The sequence below is a fragment of the Homarus americanus genome, unplaced genomic scaffold (genome assembly GCF_018991925.1).
Source record: "Homarus americanus isolate GMGI-L3 unplaced genomic scaffold, GMGI_Hamer_2.0 scaffold59186, whole genome shotgun sequence".
NCBI classification, from domain to species: Eukaryota; Metazoa; Arthropoda; class Malacostraca; order Decapoda; family Nephropidae; genus Homarus; species Homarus americanus.
The window spans coordinates 1-15,761 of NW_024710655.1; the positions used below are offsets into that span (position 1 = coordinate 1).

The 15,761-nt window shown below is 41.6% G+C and overlaps 1 protein-coding gene across 2 annotated transcripts; it reads left to right on the plus strand.

Moving 5' to 3' along the window:
- Positions 1-226: 226 nt before the first annotated feature.
- On the plus strand, positions 227-12,401 carry LOC121858927 (dynein axonemal heavy chain 3-like). Of its 2 annotated transcripts, none has more exons than XM_042356699.1 (4): positions 227-830; positions 1,047-1,201; positions 2,380-2,571; positions 12,183-12,401. In XM_042356699.1, the coding sequence occupies exons 2-4, from the start codon at positions 1,154-1,156 to the stop codon at positions 12,378-12,380; spliced, it is 438 nt and encodes a 145-aa protein (XP_042212633.1). In that variant the 5' UTR covers positions 227-830; positions 1,047-1,153; the 3' UTR covers positions 12,381-12,401. The 2 variants fall into 2 exon arrangements, with proteins under 2 accessions (XP_042212633.1, XP_042211879.1); XM_042355945.1 differs by having other exon boundaries at positions 228-830; positions 1,036-1,201.
- Positions 12,402-15,761: the final 3,360 nt, after the last annotated feature.

Consider the following 15,761-nt stretch of genomic DNA (forward strand, 5'->3'; position numbering starts at 1 on the left):
ATTTTCAGTTTAACTACCAAGGGTCAAAGACTGCTTCGTGTGGATTTCATTTTAGCATTTATCCAGTTGTTTCTCAAGTAGGCAAACCTGAGCAATCTATAGACTGATGTCTGTCTTTTTATACTAGAAATTTGTTTTTAATTATGTAAATACAGTTTACCAGTCAGAAAACTCTCTTCAATAAAACATCCATGTTTGATTGTTTGTGTTTTAACTTCTGACTGGCCAATGATGATCATGTAGAAAATAATAGTACTGCACAGGCATAGGACCACTTATCTGGCATGCTTGGGAGCTGGGAATGGAGGTGCTGGGATTGGGCAAGTGTGATCGACGTGACCTCTGCATCTTGAGACGCGATTGGTACTAAGGCATTGTGGGTGGTAGCATGTGAAGTTCGCATGTCACCACATGAGACAGGAGAGTTTATCCCATTATTCTGAGTTAGTTTAGTGCATTTTATATTCAAATAGGCCCACTAAATGTCAAAATTTCATATGAGGTGACCTGAAGCTCTAAAGATGCACACCATATGACTTGACTTGAAGCCCAGGGGTTCAAGACATTAATTAACCCATGAGAACCTGGTGGGCTTCCAAGACCTCATTAAAACCATAAGACATACTGTACATGAGACGTTGGTAGCCCTCCAATACCTTAATTAACCAGACATACATGAGACCTTGATGAGTGCTCCTACAGGTTCTATGAGCAGCTGCGGCGGAGGTACTATGTGACATTGTGACACCCACCTCCTACCTGGAGCTCGTGTTCACCTTCAAGCAGCTCCTCCTTAAGAAGCGCTCAGAGATCCTCACACTACGGGACAGGTAAAGCTCAGGAAGCTCATCACCAGCTTTAGTAATGTTATACTGTACATCTATTGATGAATTTTAGTCGATGAGAATTCCCCGACCCAACTTCGATTTTGTTTTTATTTTACTTGTGAAAATCAATAATATTGTGCCCAAGTTATTTTAAATGTATGAATATGCATTCTTAGTGCCAAAAACATTAACCATTTCATCTCTGAAGGTATGTGACAGGTCTGGAGAAACTGAAAGAGGCCAAGCTGTTGATCACTGAACTGCAAGAAGAGCTAAAGCTGCTGCAGCCCTGCCTAGTGGAGACCTCTGCCAACACGGAGGCACTTATGATCAAGATCGAACAAGACACCATCCAAGTGGAGAGGAAACAAGAGGTGTGAAGCTGTTATCTTTCACTTGTCAAACTTACCTGTTAATACTATTAATAATTCTATAACAAAAAGATGTATCTCTAACTCTGTAATAGATGGTACAGTGTGTATGTTGAAGTGCAGAAATGTACTACAGATAATACTCAACCAGGTGCCATAACTACACTACATGTGTGAGTTTGGTTGTGTAGAAAATATGTCGAAGCGAGTTAATTGTTTTTAATGAAATTAGATAGATTGGTTGGTTTAGACAACTAACTTCTTTAAATTAAGAGAAAATATATAAGAAATCAAGTTCAAAGAGCCCTTTATATTTCATGCACTAAAATACATAAAAAATTTATGTGGTTATTGATCATTCAATCTACCTAGCAAATTTAACAGATGTGAAATATATTGTCTTTGACTGTGAACTGTAAGTGTGACCTTGACCTGCTTTCTCCAAAATTAGACTAGATTTCTCTTAATCAACAGCAACCTATAGTCCCAAGTTTCATTAACTCTAATAAAGAGTTGTGTAGACAACAGACACATACAGTGGAATGTGACTGTGACCATGGCTTTGAATATATTTACCCCAGCTTTCAATTACCTTTTCCTTTGCCTACACTCAACCCTTGACGATCATTTGGTGAAGAGGATAAAAGAAAAGGAAAAGTAACAGAGACGTGACCGATCGCCCAAGCACCTAACGAGCCAATCAGTGGTGAAGAGGATAAAAAAAAAAAGACTGTTTCACTAGAGTTCACCAGTCTATTCTTTAGCTTTACTTGCCCAAATTTATTTATTTTCTCTGAGGTAAATAACCTTTTAGCCTGCCAGGTTTCATCGAAGCTACCCTTCCCATTCTTTTATATATTTTGTTCATAGATACAAACACAAGTATAATTCCCCAAACCCAGAAGAACAAACATAAGTGAAACATGGAAGGTTGTTGAAGATACCACAATGAAACCAATGTTGTAGTCACAATTCAGTCAGTGTTTTGTGATCTTGATGTAAAATATTGTCATTGGCAAGGTTCTTGTTACTATCATGAACACCTTGCTAGTTATTGCTGTTTTTGTGTTCGTGTTTTATGTTCCCTTCTAATGTTAACCCTGCCTCTCTTGGTAAAAAAAAAAAGATGAAAGTGATAACATATCTCATTTCTTGGTTATTGATAACAAATTTGTTCTCAGTTGGTGGCGGCAGACGAGGCGGTGGCCAATAAGAAGTTTGCCGATGCACAGGCCATAAAAGACGACTGTGAAAAGGAGCTCGCCAAGGCAGTACCAGCTCTCAATGCTGCCACAGACGCCCTCAACACCCTCAAACAAGATGACATACGCGTCGTCAAGGCCATGAAGAACCCGCCCTCAGGAGTCAAGCTGGTGAGTATAACCTACCAAATGATGACATTGGTTATGAAGAGTGCTCACCTTAACCTCCACTCTGACTCTACCTAAGTCTCCACTGTTGTTTTACCTAATCTTCCACTCTGACTCTACTGTCCCCAAACCTTCACTTTGCCTTAATATCCTCTAGCTGTTGACCTTAAGTCACTTTGTGCTCCTAACACACCCTGTGATCCTCACACCCTCCTAAAGATATATGAAAAGTTTTGTCCCTGTGTTGTTTTTTGTATTTCTAATCATTAGTGAAACTTTTTGAGAAATACTACATCAGTTGACGCACTCTGCATTAGAAGGGGGTGAAGCTCCAAATTCAAAAAGCTGAGAAAAACACGTTGAAAGTTTTCAAGGTTCAAACAACCATAACTTTTTTTTTAAGCTAGAGGGTTCTTTTTTTTATCGTGCAGCTTAATCCCTCTCCTAGCGAACTGTGACAACTGGAAATTAGTACAGTGAATAGTTATTAATTTATTGCGAGTTGAATGAAAATAACCCGTGATGTAGAGTTGTTTGATCTTCAAACCAACAATAATCGCATTTTTCTGCAATTTTTTTTTATTAATATTTGTGGGTTAATACTGTAAAACAAGTTAATGATAACCAAAAACAGCACTCGTTTTACCACCCCCCCCCCCCAAAAATAATAATAAAAACTCATTTGCCTATTAGTATTTATCTTTCCGTCCCTATTATTAGCCAAAGATTTATAATATTGTTAAGTTTAATAGTGTGTAATAATGAGGAAACACCACTACACTCATCCCACCCCCTACCATGAACCCCCCCCCAACGTAATTAACAGACGAATACAAAGGCTTAGAAAGTTTGCATATTCTTTGGTTAAGAGAGTATTCTGATAATAGTATTACAATCTTACTTTGTTTAGTTCCTTCGTTTTATTATCCCTGAATATCGTAGTAACTTGAAGTTACGTAAATCCTGAGGAGTGCGTTTAACTTAAATGGCCTCTTCATAATCAATCATGTACTGATCAAAGTCTTTTTCTGCCCTCTCTAAAAATCGCCACACAGATTCTTCATGAACTAGATCATTGATTTTTGATGCCGGCAACAGTTTAGTTTCATTATAAGATTGAGTTATGGGCTCACTTTCATTCGCATTCGTTGGTTCAGGCACACTTTCATCACTATCAAGGTCAATGCATGCCTCGTCACTGTCCATTTCTACCTCCTCACAGTCTGTATGTTCTTGTTGTGATACATTAGTGTCACTCTGTTACCATTAGACTCACTTTCATCATTTTCATCTTCACTTTCATCATCATTATTGCTGTCAGTGCATGTCACGTAACTCTGTACCGGAACATAGTCTGCAAAAAGGTCTTGTGATGCATAGCAGTCACTTTTTGTATGATGAGTACAGTGAGTTCTGCTATAACGCGTGTTTTGACAACGCGAATTTGCTCGAACGCGATTTATGAATTGAGGAACGATATTTGTAAAACGCGAACTAGTTTGCTCTAACGCGATTCCACTTGAACGGTTGTTGTGGCTTCAGTTCACGTTCGACATCACATGTTCAATTGAGTTATGTGTTTTGTTTGTGAACAATTGCAGAAATAATGTATGTAATATTTGTGTATACAGTATACCTATATATTATAAGTAAATTGTAAAATTTTACATAAAAGAGAAAATCAATTTACATAGCGTTTTACACCCGCGCTCTCTCTACATCACACACAGTGTTTACAGTTCACGTTCGACATCACATATTCAATTGATTTATGTGTTTTGTTTGTGAAGAATTGCAGAAATAATTTATGTAATATTTATGTATACAGTAAACCACTCACAAGGTCCTACAGTACCACTAATTATTTTATACTGAAACTTACGTTTGGGAAGCTGGATTAAAATGAAGATTACCGGTATATTAAAATAATAAAAATGTATTATAAACCAGTCTAACATACCGTAATAAACACAGCTGCTATTATCATCCCCCCCCACCCCCATTTGCCAGTGACAAGAAAGGGAAAGTGACCTTGACTGTGACCGCCTGTGGCTATTTTTAGCCGCCCTTGTGTTCGGAGGTGGTCAGTAATGCATATCTGTATATTTACTGATCATAATACTTATCTCTTATAAATAATTCATTTAAAATTTATTTTTTTGCAAAGAATATTCAGTAAATGACTGCATTAATTCTTGAAACTACCTACAGTGGTAAATTTAGGATATAAATAATGAACAGAAGTCACATCATGGATTCGGAGTTTGGTCCTTAACGATCACCATAAATGTAGCCTCCCTTTGTCGCGAAACACGTATATAAATTAAAGAAAATACTTGCAGTATATATAATATATTACAGTATATTATATATAAATAAATAAACAAATAAATTCAAATTCCTTTATCATCCTGTGTCATATACAGAAATACTTGAGTCCCTGAGCGAGTACACAAAAAGAAAACGGAGGACTAAGACATCCTGAAGTGGATAGAGAACGGACATCTCTACTGGGGGACTCAAACGTTTCTTATGTTTTGTGGGCGCTCTAGCATAATATGAATAATATGTAAATTACAATTTACTTATACAGGTATATATATATATATATGTAAATTGTAAAAATTTAAATAAAAGAAAAACTAAATACGCAGTGTAAGTGAGATTGTTTGTCTACACTCAGGATGGGATGGAGAAAGGAAACTCACAATGTGCTTCTATATACATGTTGTATTGGATGTACAATGCAGCTTGGTGCTGGGAAGGCAGCATGGTTACAAGCGTGATGTAGAGAGAGCTGGTTGGTGAGGACGCTCAGAGAAGGACAGCTTGTGGGTCGCCGTGCTCGCCAGCGGGAGAGAGGACCGCCAGGCAGGCGGAGGAGCGAAGGGCCGCCAGGCAGCGGCGGAGGAGGAGGTGTTGCTGGCTGCGGCTGTAGGTAGAAAGAGGCAGATCACCACGAGGTCTGGTCTTAAATAGCGGGGGTAGGCGTGGCTTAGCAGTTGACCCCCGCTCCGTGATGTATGGCGGCGCTGGTTGACCTAGACCACGAGGCATACACTGGGGAATTGGTGGGGTCGGCTAGGCAGCGACAAACAGCGTTTGTAGGGGAGAATTCCACTACAATACTCCCCCTTCCCTCCAGGCGGTGTAGGAGACTTGTTGTCTGCAGGGTTGCTTAGCACATGTGAGGCAGAACGGGCGGTGCATGCCTCATGTGAGACAACGGCGATGGCGTGGATGAGCCTGTCGCTGGATACAACTGTCTAGATACACACTATCTGTGGGAGAAGAGAGGGAGAAAAGGGTGTGTGGAGGCGATGAATGTTGTGCTTCCCTCACGGCAGGTACAGAGTCGTCAGATGCGCCTGCTGGGGTGTGTGGGCCTGGGTCAGGAGCAGGGGCCGCGTCAGCAGAAGCGGATGAGGGCTCGTGACAGCAGCTGGGTCCACGACAGCAGCAGGGTGCAGGACATTAGCAGGGAGTACCTGAGGGAGAAAAGAGGGGTGTGTGGGTCCGCACTCAGGAACAGAGGCCGCATCAGGGGCGGCAGGGGTTACTGCTGGGCCGGGGTCGGCGTCTGAGGCAGGACGGGTGTGCTGGGGTCGGTAGGACGTGGTGCTTGGGGGCAGGAAAAGGAGCTGGTGTCTGCTAGGAGAAACAGTGCTGCTCTAGGGTGTCTAACCTGTGGTGTAGAGACAGTAGTTGTAGAGCCGATGAGAGCTGCTTCTGGGTGGATAAGCCAGTCTTCCATGTTGCTTGAAGACTGGGAGCGTGATCAGTTTCTCCTCCATCCTGTGTGAGTGCGAATCTCCGGGGGTCACCATTTGTGGGGTATGAGATTGTTTGGTTCACACTCAGGATGGGATGGAGAAAGGAAACTCACAATGTGCTCTCTATATACATGTTGTATTGGATGTACAATGCAGCTTGTTGCTGGGAAGGCAGCATGGTTACAAGTGTGATGTAGAGAGAGCTGGTTGGTGAGGACGCTCAGAGAAGGACAGCTTGTGGGTCGCCATGCTCGCCAGCGGGAGAGAGGACCGCCAGGCAGGCGGAGGAGCGAGGGAAGGCCGCCAGGCAGCGGCGGAGGAGGAGGTGTTGCTGGCTGCGGCTGTAGGTAGAAGGAGAGACAGATCACCACGAGGTCAGGTCTTAAATAGCGGGGGTAGGCGTGGCTTAGCAGTTGACCCCCGCTCCGTGGTGTATGGCGGCGCTGGTTGACCTAGACCACGAGGCATACACTGGGGAATTGGTGGGGTCGGCTAGGCAGCGACAAACAGCGTTTGTAGGGGAGAATTCCACTACAACAGTCTAAGGAGGAGTACAAAACAAGGTGTATATCAGCATATACCTGGATCACGAGCACCCACAGTGATTTACTTGTATATATATATATATATATATATATATATATATATATATATATATATATGTAAATTGTAAAAATTTAAATAAGAGAGAAAAACAAAATAAGTAGCGTTTAAAGTGTACTGTACATTGTGGCTTGGCGCGGGGTTATGCAGTGTTTACAGTTCACGTTCGACATCACATGTTCAATTGATTTATGTGTTTTGTTTGTGAAGAATTGCAGAAATAATTTATGTAATATTTATGTATACAGTATACCTGTACAGTATATGTAAAATGTAAAATTTTAAATAAGAGAAAAACAAAATACATAACGTTTTAGACCCGCGCGCTCTGTTTACTCCACACACTGTTTGAAACGCTGTGAAGTTTTTGAAGTGTCCTCAGTGAACTCTGATTACTGTTTCTCCAATTTTGTGACTATGGAAAAGAAGAATATCTCTGGGAAGCACTCTGGTGATCGCATTTCCGGTGGTGATCGTAAAAGAAAGGCTATAACACTTGAAGAAAAGCTTGATGTTTCATGACTCCTCAACATCAACATCAACCTTCTCCCCCATCAAGTTATATTCATATTTTTTCAAGGTAAAGTGTAACATTTACTGTATGATTTCATTATTAGATATGAATGTAACATTTATTTAGACTGTGCTATCCTTTGTGTTAGGCTAACTACGAAATTTTTTTTCGATTTGGAGTAATCTGCTGGACTTGAAGCAGAAGAGGGAGGAGTCGAGGAGGAACGGGGACAGGTGCACATGGGTTATACTCAGGGGGAGGGTAGTGGAAACAAGTGTGCCGACACAGGGCCAGGGGGCAGCAGTGCACCCTCCACCCACTCAACCCCCCACCCGGGAGGCGGCACCAGCTCAGCCTACCGGACAGGAGGGAACGAGCGCCGTGTAAACAATGACATTTTTAACCACACCCTGCAAAATACAGTGTACTTAGCAAATGCTGCAGCTTCTGAGAATGTGGGTGGAGCGGGTTTATTACTAAGAGCAGAGATGTTACCGAGAACAAATTCTGGCTTGAATGTCATGTACACTAATACTGACACGTTCCTTGATAAGAGGGAGGAGTTTGAAACACTACTAAGAGTACACCAACCAGATATTGTAGGAGTTGCAGAACTGTTGTACAAGAACAGGAGAATCGACCCAGAGGAATGTGAGTTCAGTATTCCTGGATATGACTCATTTATGAACCTAACTCAAGAATCCTGCAGGAGGGGTGTGGTTATCTACGCTAGGCAAGACCTTAGAGCCAGCCAGGCGAGGGTACAGGGAGAGGATGTTTTTGAAGAGTCCAAGTGGTGTAAAATTAAATTAAAGGGAGGGGACTTACTTATCGTCGGGTGTATCTACAGATCCCCGAACTGTGGCCCACTAAATCAAAGGAACTTAAGAACCTTAATAAACAATGCGGCGATGCTCAACCCCAGCCACCTCCTTATCATGGGGGACTTTAACTATGGCGACATCGACTGGAGAAACGAGTCAACCCTGAATGACTTGAATAATCCTGCTACTCTTTTTGTAGAAACTCTGAGAGATAATTTTCTGTTCCAACATGTGAGAGACCCGACACATTACAGAGGGGAGCAAACACCCAAGCCACTTGACCTCATCATAACAAACGAGGAGGGTATGGTGGCCAAACTGGAACACCTTGCCCCAGTTGGCACCAGTCACCATACAGTGTTGTCATTCAGATTTAACTGTTACTTAGTTCAAGATAAGGCCAGGCCAAGGTGCAAATATTACAAGGGAAATTACAATGGGATGAGGGAAGAGATGAGGGGTATCAACTGGCCTGACTTATTAAGGTACAAGAACGCAGACACTACGCTGAATATCATAACTAGTAAAATGACCCATTTGATCGATAAATATATACCCAAGACCAAACCCAGTGCTTCTAGGAATACGAGGGGATCCCTACACATGAACCATGCAGCGGTCGACAAAATTAAGAAGAAAACCCAGAAATTCAAGACGTGGGTTGGGTCAAACGATGAGCAAGACAGGAGGATGTATGCAAGAGCCAGAAACCAAGCAAAGATGGAGTGTAGGAGGGCTGAAAAGGAGTTCCAAAGGCTGGTTGCACGCGAGGTCAAGTCAAACGCAAAGGCGTTTTACCGCTATGCAAAGTCGAAATTGAAAACGCGAGTAGGAGTATCAGACCTGAGGCTTGAAGATGGTAGTTACGCAGATTCTGACCAGGATAAAGCTGAGGCATTGAACAGCTTTTTTCCTCAGTGTTCACAAGAGAGGATGCAACTAACCTTCCTGCGTTTGAGGACAGACGGTTCGACACAGCACTGACCCACATTGTGTTCACAGAAGAGGGTATTAGAAATAAACTGTCCAGGCTAAAGGTCCATAAGAGTCCTGGACCTGACATGGTGCATCCTAGAGTGCTAAGGGAGCTGTGCAACGAGCTTGCAGAGCCCCTGAAGATTCTGTTTTGTAAATGCCTGGATGAACAAATGGTCCCCAGTGAACGGAAAGTGGCTTATGTGAGTCCTATCTTCAAGAAGGGCGATAGGCACTCCACGAACAACTATAGACCGGTGAGCCTGACCAGCATAATATGTAAAGTACTTGAGAGTATTATCAGAGATGCAGCGATGGAACATCTACTACGAAACAACCTTGTAAAAGATTGCCAACACGGTTTTATGCCGGGGCGCTCTTGCTTGACACAATTGCTCAAGGTATTGGATATTTGGACCCATATTCTAGAACGGGGTGGTAATATCGACAATATTTACCTAGATTTTGCCAAGGCTTTCGACAGTGTACCCCACGAAAGGCTGAAAATCAAACTGGAAGGGTACGGAATTCGGGAAAATGTCCTAGCGTGGATAGAAGACTTTCTACATGACCGCAAGCAATGTGTGGTGATTAATGGCACGAAATCGTCATCTGTACCTGTAACAAGTGGGGTACCGCAGGGTAGTGTATTGGGCCCGCTGTTGTTTGTTTGTTTCATAAATGATATGCCTGACGTTGTACACTCCTCCATACAAATGTTTGCCGATGACGCCAAGTTATTTCGGGAAATTAAGAACCAAGCGGACTGTGAAGAGCTGCAGAAGGACCTCTGTGGGCTCCAGGAATGGTCGAAGGAATGGCTGCTGAGATTCAATGTCACGAAGTGTAAGAGGATGCACCTGGGGCGTACCAACGGTAAGGAGGCGTACCATATGTCCCAACGGGATGAAGAAAATGTACTAGTTGAGACTGTGTGTGAGAAGGACCTAGGTGTGTATGTTGACAATGAGCTGAAGTTCTCGGGCCATTGTGAGAAGAAGGTAAATCAGGCAAATAAATTATTGGGTCTTATAAGAAGGTCGTTCAGATATCTAGACGGTCCGTCCCTCGTGACGATCTTCAGGAGTGAAGTGCTTCCCCATCTGGAGTACTGTCACCCCATCTGGTCCCCGAGATATGCTAGGGACTGTCAGTTGGTTGAAAATGTTCAAAGGAGGGCCACCAAGCTGGTGCCTGCACTTCGGCATCTCAGCTACCCTGCGAGATTGGAGCGCCTGAACTTGCCTAGCTTATACTACAGACGGGCAAGGGGGGACCTAGTTGAGGTTTATAAGCATCTCAGGGGGCACTACTCAGTTGAATGTCCTTACTTGGAGCTGGCGGACGCTCGCCCCACAAGGGGTCACAGCTCAAGATTGAAGAAGCCGCAAGTCCGGAAAACCGTGAGGGCAAACTTTTTCGGAGTGAGGGTTGTAAACTCTTGGAACAATCTACCAGAAAGTGTTGTGACGGCACCGAGTGTGAGCTCTTTCAAAAGAAGACTTGACCAACACTGGAGCGGGTTCAGGTACATTCAGGAGCCGGTGCATGCCCAGTATTTGCCAACAGTGCGTGACAGAGACGTGACCGATCGCCCGGGCGGCTAGCGAGCCGACCTTTTGGTGAAGAATATAAAGGAAAAGAGACGTGACCGATCGCCCAAGCGGCTAACAAGCCGATCAGTGGCGAAGAGGATAAAAGTAAAAAGTAAAAGTTCTCCATAAGCCCTGTTATTTCTATTACACGAATTTCTATAACACGATGTTTTACAAGAACACTACTATCGCGTTATAGCAGAACTACCTGTATACCAAAATCACTATCACTATCACCAAGCATTCCTAGGATGTCCACGTGAGCACTGTCATCACTAAACACACGTTCAGGAATAATGTGCTCCTGAACCTATACCAGAAGGCCTGGCCTCACTCAACTCTTGCTCCAATATCGGGCAGATATTGCACAGCATTTTACACACCCGTGGATGAACAACATCATTGTTACGCCGAAAAGTTATCAAAAATAGCCATAGAAAGTATACTGAACCTCCTTATGCTATACAATGCACCAAAACTAACAAGGAGGCAGCATCTGGGCGCGCGGATTGGCCGAGGAGCTGTGACATAGCAAGGGGAAATCCATTGTGATTGGCTACCTCAGGGGTATGGTCCGAGGGAGGCGCGCTGTCATTGGCTCGCGCTCCTCTCGCTCTGAACGGGAAGTTGCCACCTTCTTTGACTGAGCGCACAGCCAGATACGTAGCTCCAGGCCTGAGGCAAAATCACGCCTAATTTTGAAGGACTTTCTACCATATTTCTATTCTAGCTAGAGCGTTACATCCAACGGGTGAAAATAGTGATATCCATCAAAAAACGCATTTTGGCCAGAGTGTCACTTCACCCCCCTCTAATGCTGAGCGCCTCAATTCTAGTGGGTTATGAGAAACATAACATCAATTCTAGTGTGTGATGAGAAACATATTTCTAGTGGGTGATAAGAAACACTACTTCAATTCTAGTGGGTGATGAGAAACAGTTCTAGTGGGTGATGAGAAACACTACATTAGTTCTAGTGGGTGATGAGAAATACCATCAACAAGGCAGAGTGAAGCCATGTGTCATCTTCATAGACTTCTGTGTAATTTTTATCCTAACCTAACCTAACATAACTTTAACCAAACCTAGCATAACGTAACTTAAGATAGCATAGTCTAACTTAAGATGACCTGACCTAACACAACTTAACCCAGCTCAGTAATGCAGTGTTTCTCATCATCCATCTCATGTTTTTCATCACCCAGGTCAGTAAAGTTTCTCATCACCCAGTTCTCTAATGCAATGTTTGTGTTCATGTTTTACTAGAGCTGTAAAAATACCCAAAATAACAATGCTGCACTATACAGTTCAATACTATGCTTTATGTCAGGTAATGGAAGCTGTGTGTGTAATGCTGGACCTCAAGCCAGAGAGGAAGCCAGACCCTAATGGCTCAGGAAAAATGATTGAGGACTATTGGGCACCATCTCAGAAGCTGTTGGGGGATATGAAGTTCCTCCAGAACCTGCTGCACTATGACAAAGAAAACATTCCCACAAAGATTATCACTCACGTCCGCAACAAGTAAGTTCAAACATTATTTCCGTGATATGGTATTCATTAGGTAATTCATCTTTGCCATTAAGTATGACCAAGACAGAGGCTATCAGAGTGGTGTCGAGACAGACAGACCGATATGAATAAACTCATACTATTGAACAAATAAAATGCTGTAAAAAATTATCAACATTACTACTGTCTCAGTACTGTACTAACATGTAGCTACCTGATGCTTGCACTCAAGAGTGTGCATGGTTATTCAGGACGGATTACATCTTGGAAAATTTTCTTGTTATACCAGTATATTTTCCTTCACCCAATGAAAATGTAAAATAACAGTTGAAAATCTTGGTTGCTGGAACAGTGCTGTTGAATATGGACGCCTTGAGAATGACACACACAGTAATAACTGTGTAAGTCACACTACCTACTGTCACATTTAGAAATGACTGTTCTTCCACTTTAACCCTGAAACCTATTATAAACTCACAAAAAGTAAAGGAAATAAATGTTGAGACATTTTAAAATGTACTTATCCATTAATTTACTTATTCATGCATATGTATCTTATATATAGCCCCCAAGAAACAAGCTTTGGAGGCTGCCAACCATGAACTGGCCCCCCAGAATGAAAAGCTAGAGGAAAAGAGGAAGGAACTCAGAGAGGTAATGTGTGAACCGAGAAAGATGTGTGAAATAAAAGACATTGCATGTAGAACCATTTCAACATATAGAATTACTGTATGGTAGACTTAGTCATCATTATATTATGAAGACTACTATTCCTTCTACAGTATATGTTCATCTACCTGCAATATGTGCATGAGTCTGCTCAGGTGTTGTGAAACAAAAGTTTTTTAGTTAACCCTTTACTTGTCATATTCCTAGATCCATGTACGTGAGTGACCATCTCTGAGCAGTCCATTACGTAGATCAATGAATTTGACTTTTTAAATTTCCCACAGCATCTGAAATGGTCCAGAAGGATTAATATATTTAAAATATGGCACATGGTAACCTCTCAAGACACATTAGCCTGTATCAGCAACCTCTGTCCCTCCAAAATGCTTTGTTTACTAACCCTACCACCACTACATCCATCCAGTCCCTCCCCAAGTTTGCTGCCCACATCACAGGCTAACAAATATGCCCAGAGACTTTCTCACGTATGCAAGAACACAGTGTTACTTGAAAAAGTGCACACAGATGCTAGGTATTGCAGCAGTGAGTGTGATCTGGTAGAATGTTCCAAGAGTTCACAACTCTCACTCCGAAAAAGTTTGCCCTCACAGTTTTCTGGACTTGCGGCTTCTTCAGTCTTGAGCTGTGACCCCTTGTTAGGCGAGCGTCTGCCAGCTCCAAGTAAGAACACTCGACTGAGTAGTACCCCTTGAGATGCTTATACTACACCTCAATTAGGTCACCCCTTACCCGTCTGTAGTACAGGTTGTACCTCTCTAGTCCGGCATTCTGTGGTCCAGAAACTCCCGTGGTCCGGAACGATTTTAGTTTGTCCAATAGGTAGATAGGCAGCTTTCTTTTTTTTTTTTCTTTTTCTTTTTTATCTGAATTATTATTATTACAGGAGTATTAAATTTTTGCCCCTCAGGCCCCAATGTGGGTCAGTGACTTATGCACAGGTGGGCTAATCTCCTTAAAAAAAAAAAACAAAGCCACGGGAAATTAAGGTTTGTTTACATCTGGCTGCTCTCTCTCTCTGTCTGCTTGTCTATACAGAGGACAACATTTAACCCTTCAATATATATGAGCAGTAAATAAGTGTTGCTTTCATATTCTTATGTAGAGTAATGAGATATGTTTTCACATGTGCGCACTTACATGCGCGCAGTCTCACTTTTTTTTTTACCATTAATGGTTAGCTACTTATATTGTTCCATTTATTAACATTAAATAACATTACAGGTACTTCAAACAACCATATTAATTTTTTTACATTCATTTTACTACAGCTAAACTCAGGGTCTTATTTTCTTCAGTTTTATATGTAGAACCAATCAGTCACTGGTTTTGTAAGCTGTAACATAAACAATGCCGGCAGCCGTCTCGTCTCCTCTAATATTCCACGTATTATTAACAAATTGAATTGTTAATTTTGCACACACAAACATTAATTCAATAAAAGCAAATTCAGAAACATTAATTAAAATATATATGAACAGTAAATAAGTGTTGCTTTCATATTCTTATGTAAAGTAATGACGATATGTTTTCACGTGTGCGCACTTACATACGCGATCTCTCTTTTTTCTTTACCATTATCGTTAGCTTCTTCTATTGTTCCATTTATTAACATTAAATAACATTACTTAAAAAAACCATATTAATTTTACTACAGCTACAACCAAGGTCTTATTTTCTTCAGTTTTATATGTAGAACCAGTCAGTCACTGGTTTTGTAATCAACGAAAACAATGCTGTGTCATTTCCTCATGTGTTTTAATATTCTACATATTATTAATGAATTGTATTGCTCAATTTGCACACGTAACATTAATTCAATAAAAAAGACATTCAGTCATGAACAATAATGAATCTTTTGTACATAAGAGGAATGACGCTGTTTACACGATTATGCACGTCGTCTGCGCGTTGGCGGGCCATTCAAACCCGTCGAAATTCAAGTTTCCGCCGTCAAAATTTTTATTTATTTATTTTTTTGTGTTCCAATAAAATACGTTAAGAATTAAAAACTCGCGAAATTTGAGAAGCTACTATATGATATTTAACCCTTCAATATGTCTTCAAAGAGACCATGATGCAGAGAAAGTGGTACTAGTGCTTCCAAGCATAAGCACAAGTCACTATCTATGCAGGAAAAGGGTGAATTTCCATGGTCCAGCACCAGTCAGATCCCGAGGTTGCCAGACTAGAGAGGTATAACCTGTATAAGCTAGGCAAGTTCAGGCGCTCCATTCTCTCATGGTAGTTGAGGACAATCAAAATTCGGTTTAGCTCAACTTGCTGTGAAAGTGGGAAAAGCTGGAGATGAGGTGGCCTGTGAGATATCATGTTTCCATTGTTACATGTAATCGAAACTATATTAGTTGTGAAAAAATCATTACAATACTCTAGTGTGGCTTAGAAATAAAGAAAATATCATATAAAATTATGTAATAAGAAAAATGAAGAGCATGGGTTTGTATGTGTGGCAGTGATGTCACAGCATACACACAGTGCAGCAGGCACGCACACATCTCTAAGTCAACTGAGTGAGTGCTCAGCTGGTTTGAGTGTGGAAGGAGCTGGGTTTTTTTTTACATAAAATATGTGCTTTTGTTTTATAATATGCTATTTATCAACTTTATTGTTTATCTTAAAAGATGTTGTAGTACAGTACATGTATGCAATTTGAATTTTTGTGTTAATAAATCTGTCGTTTAACTTTGAG